The following is a 10627-nucleotide window of genomic DNA, read 5'->3' as shown; positions in this document are numbered from 1 at the left end:
CCAGCCTTGGTCATAGGCCCTAGCCTAGGCCCAGTTTTTAGTATGTTAGGATTGAGCCAAGCCTAGCCAAATGTAAATGAATAAATATAAGACAATAAATAAAAAATTAAGGTTGGGCTGGGACAAACTGGGTCTAGGCCTAGCCCGACCCGCATGCCACAGTTTGTGGTCACCTCCTCCTCGAACAATGCCAGGAAAATGGCTATATTCATTCGATCCCCCCCTCAAAGCCACCACATGTACAGCTACACTACAAAACGTAACCTTTGCATAAACTGCCCAAAATTTCAAAAGAGAAATCTGAACGTATAACTCTTTTTCTGTTTTTTTTTTTAACGTTTTTCTCTCTCTCACTAAACCTCTGACACCCTCCATTTTGAAACTGTTTAGGAGAAATTCTTCTTCTCCATTTAAGAGAGAGACGATGAGTTAGGTACGGGTTTTTTGTTTCCGTCCACGAAAGAAAAGGAAGGAGAATGTAATGGCGGAGGTGGTGGAGGAGTTGATAGAGAGGGCCGGGGGTTGTGCAGTGATCGACGGTGGCCTCGCCACCCGCTTGGAGGAGAGGGGAGCCGACATCAACCATCCCCTTTGGAGTGCCCTCTGCCTCATCAACGACCCTCACCTCATTAAACAGGTCCTCTCTCTCTATGACGTTGATTTTGGGGTGGTCTCTCTATCTCGTTGGATCTCTCTTTTGTCAAATGCTTATTCCTAGATCTTAATTTCAGGGTGTTCTTCTAGTATGTGAATCTTATGGTTTTTGAATGACTAGAAATCGACGTCTTTTTCTTTCCTTTGTGTTATATTTGGCCAAAACAATGGTGTGCTTTTGTAGCTGTTGGGTCCTTGAAGAAACAAGGTAGCTCCAAGCCCCGGGTGCTGAATTTTTTTTTTTTTAAAATAAGCTGATAAGATTTATTACTAGAGCGAAATGGGATTCACAATTTGGGAATCATATCTTAGAAATCAACCTGGTAAAACTTGTTGCTTTTGAATCTATAGATCTGAGTTTTTACAGTAATGAATTGCTCTTATTGGGTTTTCTTGATCGATTTCGGATTTTGTCACTTTATGGGAGTTTAACTTGTACCCTTTTTCTTTGTATTTATAAATTTAAGATTGATTTTGGAAAACCACTCTGCCTTTTCACTTAAAATTCTCAGTCCAATGTCCGTAAATGTGGTATGTGTTATTTGCTAATTTCATAGGAAAAAAGTACTTATTTTCCAATTGAGATTTCTTTTCAAATTCAGAATAATATTTTGCAAATACGTTATTTAGGATTGTTTTGATTTACCTTTTTGGATCTCATCTGTCTGACAAATCGAGTATCCTAGGTGGCATCGTCCAATCTTTCATCCAATTTAGGCTTCTTTAGTTACAACCACTGGATATAGCTGAGACTATAGGTGCAGTATAGTGAAGGCTAGTCTCACCACAAGCTTTAAATGCTTTCAACCTCTTGCAACTAAGTTGTCATTGACCCTTTCCTGTTCATCTAGTGGTTAGTTGATTATTCAATGACTGGCCTATTGTTATGGTTTAGCTATCCTTCAAATTAAGTTTGATTTCATTCCTATTCTTAATGTTAAACTGAGTATTAAGTTATTCTTTTATTCAGTTTGATGTCTAGAGCATAGGAGTGTTTGTTAGTGTCAAAAAGTGGGCTAGCAGGGATGAGGTGTTTTGGGAACATGAGAGAACCACACAGACGATAGTATTGCTGATCTAACTGATCTTGGGGCGCTGTAGTTTATTATGAAGTGTCTAGGAACCATGATTAAAAATTTATCTTGGGTTTGCAAATCCTGATAAGGCAGTTTGAGGGTCGGTGAATTCAATAGAGATAAAAACTTCAAATATCTGCCAAAACTTCAAATATCTGCCAAAACTTCAAATTTCTGCCAAAACTTCAAATGTGCCTTAGAATTTGAAACTTTTTTCTCTTATCAAGTGTGGATATTGGAGACTTCATCAACCCTGTTCTTGTTAAGGAATTGTGCATCTGCTTGCTTAGTATCTTGTGTGATTAATGATCAGTTGGGTAAACACTAAATATACATTTAAATTTGCAATGTACATTAATTTTGTACTTTCAATTACAGAGATTTATGTTCTAGAGTGAAAAAAAAAGGAAACTTTGTGGTCGTCCTTACTTTTCCTTTATTTTTGGGTTGTAGTTAACTTGTTTTATGAGTTTGTTATTCTTGCTTACCCTTCTGTCAGTTTGTGGGCTCATGAAACATTACGTTTAATATTAATATGTTATCATTATGTGACCCTCATGCTAGCATCAGGTGTGGTGTCCTTGGTTATGAACAAATGACTGCTTACTCATTCTGTTTTGTGCTGTGGTATGTAACCAATTTTCTTGCTGGGTCTGTACTATCTTGCAGGTTCACTTGGAATATCTAGAGGCCGGTGCTGACATAATTGTGACTTCATCTTATCAGGTGTGATTACTGGTATATTGGTTCTTATCTTATTTACCATTTCTGAATGCTTGGGCTATTCCACATGGTTAGCTATCATTGCTCTCCTTTCATTTGGAATTAATAACTATGGCATTGTCAAATTTGTCTGATAATTGGTTTTATATTTAAGTATTAAACTAGGACAAATGGGTCATGGCATTAAGATTTTTCATTGCTGTCCTGGTTTTGAAGGCAACCCTTCCTGGATTTTTATCCAACGGGATTTCGAAAGAAGAAGGAGAGTTGTTACTCCAACGAAGTGTAAAGTTGGCTTGTGAAGCTCGAGATACATTTTGGGAGTTTCTTCAGCGAATGCCAGGGCACAGACACAGCTGTGCATTGGTGGCAGCTTCTGTTGGTAGCTATGGAGCTTATCTTGCAGATGGTTCAGAGTACAGGTATCCCATGCTTTCTTTGATTATTAATATAATGGATGTATATTATCCATATTTTGTCATTCTTTTGCCTTATTAAATGTATTTCACTGAGTTCAAGTTCTATATCCAGTGGGAATTATGGTCCCGACGTGAGCTTAGAAAAGCTGAAGGACTTTCATAGGCGACGTTTACAGGTTCTTGTGGAGGCGGGCCCAGATATGCTGGCCTTTGAGACCATCCCCAATAAGCTTGAAACCCAGGTTTGTACTTGATTTTCCTTTCACTTTTGCTCCTAATCTATGAAGAGTGAGTGATGTGGCGAGTGAGTGATGTGGCAAGTGAGTGACATATAGTCATAATTCAGTTGATGTTTTCCTAGGAATGATAAAAATGACCTATTTAAAATGATGGTACTTTCACTTTTTTGTCTCTAGCATGCTTTAGTTTGCAAATTCTCTGTTTCTTTCATGTTTCCACCATTGGAAAATGGCGAAGCCCCACTAATGTTAGGTAAGCTAGAGGTCCATGAAGTGTTTAGAGAAATCTGAGTTTCTTTGCATTAGTAGATTGCTCGTGGTGAAAACAACATGGTCAAATAGGTATAGAGGGAATCGAGATAAAGGGAATAGCCAGGTGATTGCTTGACTCATTACTCTATGAATTGTTTCTAATATTTTTTGGGTGATTAGTTTTTAAAATTTGGTTTTCAAAGATATGTCTTTGAATGTTTTCTTCTTTTTTGGAAATTTGACTATTTCTATGGTAACCTGATCTTTAAAAGAGAATCTCACTGTAAGATTTAATATCAATTTTAACATAAATGTAGTATTATTTCTGGTGTTCTTATGAGGACTATTCCTGTTAATATCATTGAAGGATCATTTCTGATGATTTTGTAAGGATTATCCTATTTCCTAGCACTGTTGAGTAAAGACAGTGGGATTGTTTATTGTCCTCCACTGTGATCACTCATTGATAGATAGCATGTTATGAAAAGAACATTTCTCAAAATTAGGAATACTTGTGGAAACACATAATTTAATAGACAGTATGGGAGAAGAAAACAGAACCAGAACTACAATTTAGAGTTTGTTTTGTCCTAAAGATATGTCCTTAATGTGAATGTACTCCATCATTCTTATTTTTAGATAAATTTCATAGTAATATGCAAAAGTAGCTGCTTCAATTTTGGTTGTAGTGAATAATTTGAGCAAGTTAGTGACATAGGAGTTATACAATTAAGGTAACTCTTGAGGATACCCTTCAGCACCTTGAAAGCTCCTTAATTGGGCAGTTGGCCAGATATCTAGTCTTGAAATATATTGTATAATTAATTATTTCTAACATATTTAGTAGAAATTACCAAATAAATGTGTGTAGGGTTTAACTTTAATCTAATAATAATATCATTTGACAGGAAACAACATTTATAGTTAAAATGATAATAAAATATATAATATAATATTCACACATAAAAACATTTAGCTGAACCTTTCATTCAAGCTCGGAGAAATCTTTTGAAGCTAAATTTCTCCAAAATGACTAAATATTACCCTTTTTTTAGTTAATGTAAAGGGAAATGGGTGAAAGAAAAGTAAACATAGCAGAAAATTAAAAATAGAAATAATAGATAAAAAATATAGCCTCTCTTAGATTCTGCAAGGGAGTCTACGAAAAAAGATCTCCTCACAAGACCCCAAAATAGAATCTTCTTCTATTCTTCCCCTTTTTTGGTCTTATAGTTACATATTTGTGGAACAAAACAACCTGAAACCTAACTTGTTCCCTAATAAACACCAATGAAATCCTAACCCTTCATCTGTTTAATATTTAACTTTCAACTATACCTCTCAATTTCTCTACAACTAAAAAAGACTTAGATACCCCTAGGGAAAACTAGAAACCCAAATAATTCCAAAACTAAAATCTAGAAAATCGTAAAATAAAACATAAATACCCATTAGATCATTCTCCCGGGGTTGGGAGAAGCTCAACTTATTATGTTGACCACATCCTTTAAAGAACAATTGAATAAGTGCTGATGTAGTCCCACCATTTGCTGATATACTTTTTTTTTCTTTAATGAACCAACTAATCAAATACTTTATAGGCAACTTGTGGTGGAACTTGGGATGCCAAACATTATTTTAAGTTCTCTTTCAAACTCTTGATGAACCTCCAAAAGACCGACCTTGATACTGAAATCACGTGGGCGTTCTTCAGGTCAAGGTTCTGGCCTCAAAATTTGCTCATTAGATAAGGATCAACTATTGGAGTTGGTAGTGAGGCTTGATTATTCCTTAAGGTGTGATTTGGAGCTAGATCTACGTGGTTGTCAGCACCCTCTTCTCGATGAATGATATTTTCTAACCGTTGCTTCCGATGATTTATTTCGCCTGTTTCTCTTGGTATTCCACTGATTCGTCCTCGAATTTCACCGATCTCTCTCCGAATACTCTCCACAGTTTGATTTATGCTCTTTATGCTCTCTTCAAATTGTTTTTTCACAACTTCTATAATTTGTAGCAATAGGCCATCGATTGCGGGAGAAGTTCTTGGTAGCATTGTGTTAGATGGATCTTGTAGGCTCTGATACCACCTGATGATACAGAGGGAAGAGGGAGAATGAAAAGTAAGCAAAACAGACAATTAAAATAGAAATAATACATGATAGAATATACCCTCTTTTCGGGTCTACAACTACAAGGGAGTCCACTTCAAAAGAGATCTCTTCATAACCCAAAATAAATTATTCTTCATTTCTTCCCCCTTTTCTAGTCCAATAAACATTTATGGAATAAAACAACCCTAAGACCTATCATTTCTTCCCCCTTTTCTAGTCCAATAAACATTTATGGAATAAAACAACCCTAAGATCTATCTTGTTCCCTAAGAAACATTGATTAAATCCTAACCTCTATCTATTTAATATTTAACTTCCAACTATGCCCCTCAATTCTCTACAACTAAAAAAGACTTAAATACTCCTATAGAAACTTGAAACTCAAATTAATCCCAAATCTAAAATCTTGGAAATAGTAAAACAAATAAAATAAAACGAAAAAAGTTTATATAACGGCGAGGCCCTAAACAATCAAATTAAGCACGTCTAAAAAATTTCACTAGAAGAGATTGCTTCGATGCCCAAAAATCCTTAAATTGCTCATCTCAACCTCAAGATGCATGGACATGAGAAAAACTGGATTTCAAGTCTTGGAAATAGTGCAGCTTGTAATGTATTTTTGAACCGTCAATTTTCAAGATTTTCATGTGTTTATAGATCTGCTTGATCTATACTCTTTTTAAAGCTTTAAGTTTTATAATTAGAGATGAAAATAAATTTTCAGGCCATCACAAAGATTTCTAGTATTGAAACAACATCTTTCAACACTATTTGAAGGTGCTCCTTACTTTGACTGTTTAGAACTGCGGCCTTATACAAACCACACCGTTTGTTGTTCTTGTTTATTTCTCCTAGTTCTAAAGGTGTGTCTTGCAGGCTTGTGTTGAGCTGCTTCATGAAGAAAACATAAAGATTCCATCTATGATATGCTTCAGCTCTGTAGATGGTGAACATGCAGCCTCTGGGGAGAGCTTCCACGAATGCCTTGATCTACTGAATAAGTGTGATAAAGTTTGCGCAGTTGGAATTAATTGCACGCCTCCACATTTCATAGAAAATCTTATACATATGTTTTTAAAGGTATACAATTGCTGCTCATTCTCATTAGTAGTCTTCTTTTTCACTTCGGTTGTGAGTTTGGTTTAATTTTTACCATATATGCGCAAATTCATTTGATGTAACAGTCAGAGAAGTATCAGCTAATGAAGTATATTTGGCTTTCAGTTGAGTAGAAAGATTATAGCTGTTTATCCAAATAGTGGTGAAGTTTGGGATGGCAGGACCAAGAAATGGCTGGTAAGACGAGACTTGTTATTAGATTTGAGTATTGGGTTATTTGAATGTATTTTGTTTTTTCTTATACGTTGCCTATACTTTTTACTTGTCTCGGAAGTATGTTTCAATGAAATATTCACCACTTTCCTTTTCTCCTTTAGGTCAATAGTAATTTGATGGGAGGTTGCAACTGATTAAATAGAACTTTTGAAATCTTGAATCAGCAGAAAGTATTGCTGGATTTTCATTGACTCAGTTTTTGTTGTCCATAATGGATTGGGTTTTTTTAAGAAATTATTGATGATAGAAAATTATCCTGTATTACCTCCAATTGTTGCCTACTTGTAATAGATACTAATGAAACTTCTGCACAGGGATGAAATGATCTGGACATGAAACGGCCTAACAGATGCCTGTGCCCTTGTACACAAATGTCTATTCAATTGAATGACATTGTCACATTGCTAAAGCCGTTAATTTGAAGACAAGGGTATTCCTTAAAAGTTCCCAAGCTATCTTACCCATAACCTATTGATCTTTACGGGTTGTTAATTCTACCTAATTGACTAACTACATGGTCTATGTGTTGTTATTTATTCTATGGTTGGACTTGGAACTATTAACTGCAATTAAGTAAATACATTCCGTGAAGGAAAGGAATCACTCGCCTAATATTACTGTCATCCATGATATTATTACTAGGCTCTTCATATGTATTTCATGTGTCTAATCTTAGGACCTATAAAGATATATGTTGCAATGAGTTACAATGAATAAATATCATCCCAAATTGATTCTTGTAACATACAGATTGTGTTGAATTTACATGCTGTTAATTCATATAATTATCTTATAGGATTTTAGTTTTCATTTTCCTATAAAATTCAGAACATGTGGTTAGAATCTTTAGTGATATTGGTTGCTTGTAGAGCCCAAATCATTCGCCTTCCAGATTAGCGCCAAAGTTTGCCAGAGCAAAATGATTCCCACTTCTAGAAAGATGAGGAAGTTGCATTGATCACTTCTGTTTCACAATTTGTTCATTAGCTTTCGTAGAATTTCCTTCCAATATCCTTAATTGCAAATATTGCATTGAGTTCCTCACAGTGTCTCAATAATTTACTGAAATGCATTATGTGAACCCTTGGGTCATGATCTCTGTGGGCCCAGCTCGTAGCCTGGCTTTTGTGGGACAGTTCTAAACTTTTAACTTGAGGGGAGGAATTTATCGTGCCATGTGATACTTAAATGGATGTCAAACCAGTGGTATTACATGAATAGGCCCATTTTCATGATGTTGCAAATTTTCCTGTGACACAAATTCTTCACACTGATCAATTGTTAATCCATAGCCATTCGTCTCTTAAAGAGATTCTACTCTCTTCCACAATAAATTGGCTAGGAGATGTTTAGAAAATTTTGTTCGATACAACCCAAGTGGCAGATGTACCATGGTTCAGATGGAGAGAATTATAAATGCTTTAACTATTTATTCTCAATCCTCCATAGGTGTGTGAGATTTCTCTGTGCTTCATTTTTCTGCATGGGGATATACTTAAGGTGTTCTGTTGATAGTATGGGATAACACATTTTTGGGATCATATCCCTTTTCAATTCCTTCACTTAATTTGAGGATTTTGAATAAAAATGGTTGCTATCCATGTTGTCCATCACTGATTTTTTATTATCCATGTTTTGCCCTGGGAAATGCTGGTTCTTCTTCAAGTTCAATAAGCTACTAAAAAGTTGAGAAACAGTATCCACATTTACATTGATATTAATATCTCTCATTCATTTTTCTTTTCATTTATATCTAATTTTTTTCATATTTGTTTACAGCATTCTACATGTTTTGGAGACAAGGAATTTGGATCATATGCAAAGAGATGGCAAGAAGCTGGAGCCAAACTAATAGGAGGATGCTGCCGAACTACCCCATCTACAGTAGCTGCTATTTCAAATGCTCTAAGAAAACAGTCTTGATTCCAAATTACTCAGAAGTAAGATAATAACGTGTAAGGTTTATTTATAAACTTCATGGTTGTAGTTAAATTAATATATTTATCTCTCTTGAATAAAGCAGCTAATTACCAATAAAGTTTCCCATTTGATAAACTGTCGCTTCTTTCTAGTTTCCCATTTGATAATGTATTTCCTTCTCTATTATTCATTCACAAACTAAAGTTTTTCAACGCACACAATGTGTTACACAATTTATGCCATTGAATGCGCAAATGGGAGGTCCTTTTTATTATTTTTATTTTTTTCTTCCCTCCTCCCTCCTTCATTGATACAAAATCTTTTAACTTTTTTTTGCTTATGCATTGGAAGTGTTTAGTATTTATTTAGTGGATACACTTTCTATAAGGCCTATGATGGCTTTAAAATCTATTTCCACCATTGGATGTAAATCAGTAGCTCAAAAAAGGGTACAGTTCATGTGAATCTGTGAACATTTGAAAATGGATGGTTACACTATACACGATTTTTAATGTTTGGAGTCTTAATTTTTTTCACTATTCATAATGATCAAGGTTGAAATGATTAATTTGAAGGTTTTCCGAAATCTTTCCTAAATAATCCCTAAGAGGCCCGAAAAGATAACCTTGAAATCTGTAAACAACTTAAAACTCTAAAAATAAATCTCAAAATTCCAAAATTTACATTCATCATATTTGGTTGGCAAAAGACATTTTCACGCCTGGCTGCATAGCTCTCTAATTCTGCAACTGTCACGGTTGACTGCTATCAATTTAATTTTCTTAACATGTGGGAAAGGGCCATAAGATTTGAAATTGTTCCAAAGATGCCTTACAAGAAACCAATCTATCATATGTGCATTAAAGATGTGATATAAGTGGACCCTTATGAAATATAGAAGGCCTTTAACACACCTGTCCTATTATCTAAGTCGATCATTAGGCTAAAAGATTCATAAACTAAGGCGAGCAAAATGGATGATAAAGGATCTCTAATTCCTCTCAACCCTTTAAAATAACCTAGTGACCACATTAATCAAGATTGAAAAGTGGGATGATTCTAAACATCCTGTGAACCAATTCATCCATTGCTCCTATTGATGTCCATAGGATAATCTCATTCCACTTATTCATACGCTTCTCAAAGTCAAGCTTGCAAGTTAAGAGTAGCGTTGCTGTTTAATGAGTACATTCATATGCATCTAAAATGCTATTCATAATCCGTCTATCTTCAATAAAAGCTGATTGGGGTCCAAAGCTAAGAATTTGGAGTACTCCTTTTGATTTATTTGCCGACACTTGTGCAATGATCTTGTACAAACTAGTAAGGAGGTCGTTTCGTCTTTCATCCTACAAAATCTGAAATGAATTCTTTTTTAGAACTAAGATTAAATAATTTTATAAGTGTCCCTTAAACGTGTACCAAAAATATGGAAGAAAGCCAAAAGGATAACCATCCAGACTTATCCACAGAGTGGCAAAATATTGCTTTTTTGATTTATTTCAATGAAAAGGGGCATTCAAGATAAGTTAGCTTGGGCCTCCAAAATTGTAAGAAAAGGAACCCTTTCAATTGAAGTTCTTGGCCATGTTGAAAAGTAAAAAGCCTGTTGAAAATTGTGGACAATTGCTCTTTCTTTTACTTCCTGGTTGAAAATAGTGAACAATTACTCATTCGATACTAAAACCCTGAATGCTATTTATTATCTTCTCACGATTAGCTACGGCATGGAAGTAACTGGTATTGTTATGATTTAGACATGGAAAAAGTTTATATAGAGCCGAGGCTTTAAACAATCAAATTAGAGCCCACCTCAAAAATTTCATTAGAAGAGGTAGTTTTGATACCCAAATTGATCATCTCGATATCAAGATGCATGGAAATGAGAAAAAAAT

The 10627-nt window shown here is 35.0% G+C and overlaps 1 protein-coding gene across 8 annotated transcripts; it reads left to right on the top strand.

The window, feature by feature from the left end:
• The first annotated feature begins 214 nt into the window (after positions 1–214).
• Positions 215–8867, top strand: HMT-1 (Homocysteine S-methyltransferase family protein). Of its 8 annotated transcripts, none has more exons than XR_966736.3 (8): positions 215–637; positions 2400–2456; positions 2670–2875; positions 2985–3114; positions 6354–6557; positions 6702–6773; positions 7127–7242; positions 8592–8867. XR_966736.3 is itself a non-coding variant. In XM_006846585.4 (7 exons), the coding sequence occupies exons 1-7, from the start codon at positions 482–484 to the stop codon at positions 8733–8735; spliced, it is 969 nt and encodes a 322-aa protein (XP_006846648.1). In that variant the 5' UTR covers positions 215–481; the 3' UTR covers positions 8736–8867. The 8 variants fall into 8 exon arrangements, 3 of the variants coding, with proteins under 3 accessions (XP_006846648.1, XP_088721506.1, XP_088721507.1); XR_002281298.2 differs by having other exon boundaries at positions 7127–7296; XR_016054590.1 differs by having other exon boundaries at positions 6662–6773.
• Positions 8868–10627: the final 1760 nt, after the last annotated feature.

Source organism: Amborella trichopoda, chromosome 4 (genome assembly GCF_054954075.1).
Source record: "Amborella trichopoda isolate Santa Cruz 75 chromosome 4, AtrichopodaSantaCruz75HAP2 v2.0, whole genome shotgun sequence".
NCBI classification, from domain to species: domain Eukaryota; kingdom Viridiplantae; phylum Streptophyta; class Magnoliopsida; order Amborellales; family Amborellaceae; genus Amborella; species Amborella trichopoda.
The sequence above is the reverse complement of the archived record's forward strand: the minus strand, read 5'-3'. Positions and strand labels throughout refer to the sequence as shown.

What these genes read in the sequence shown, in the direction of transcription:
- HMT-1 (XM_006846585.4), top strand. Translation starts at nt 482, where the DNA reads ATGGCGGAGGTGGTGGAGGAGTTGATAGAGAGGGCCGGGGGTTGTGCA. An exon ending in TTGTGACTTCATCTTATCAG is followed by an intron (nt 2,457 to 2,669) that starts GTGTGATTACTG and finishes CTGGTTTTGAAG; the next exon opens with GCAACCCTTCCTGGATTTTT. An exon ending in TTATACATATGTTTTTAAAG is followed by an intron (nt 6,558 to 6,701) that starts GTATACAATTGC and finishes TTTGGCTTTCAG; the next exon opens with TTGAGTAGAAAGATTATAGC.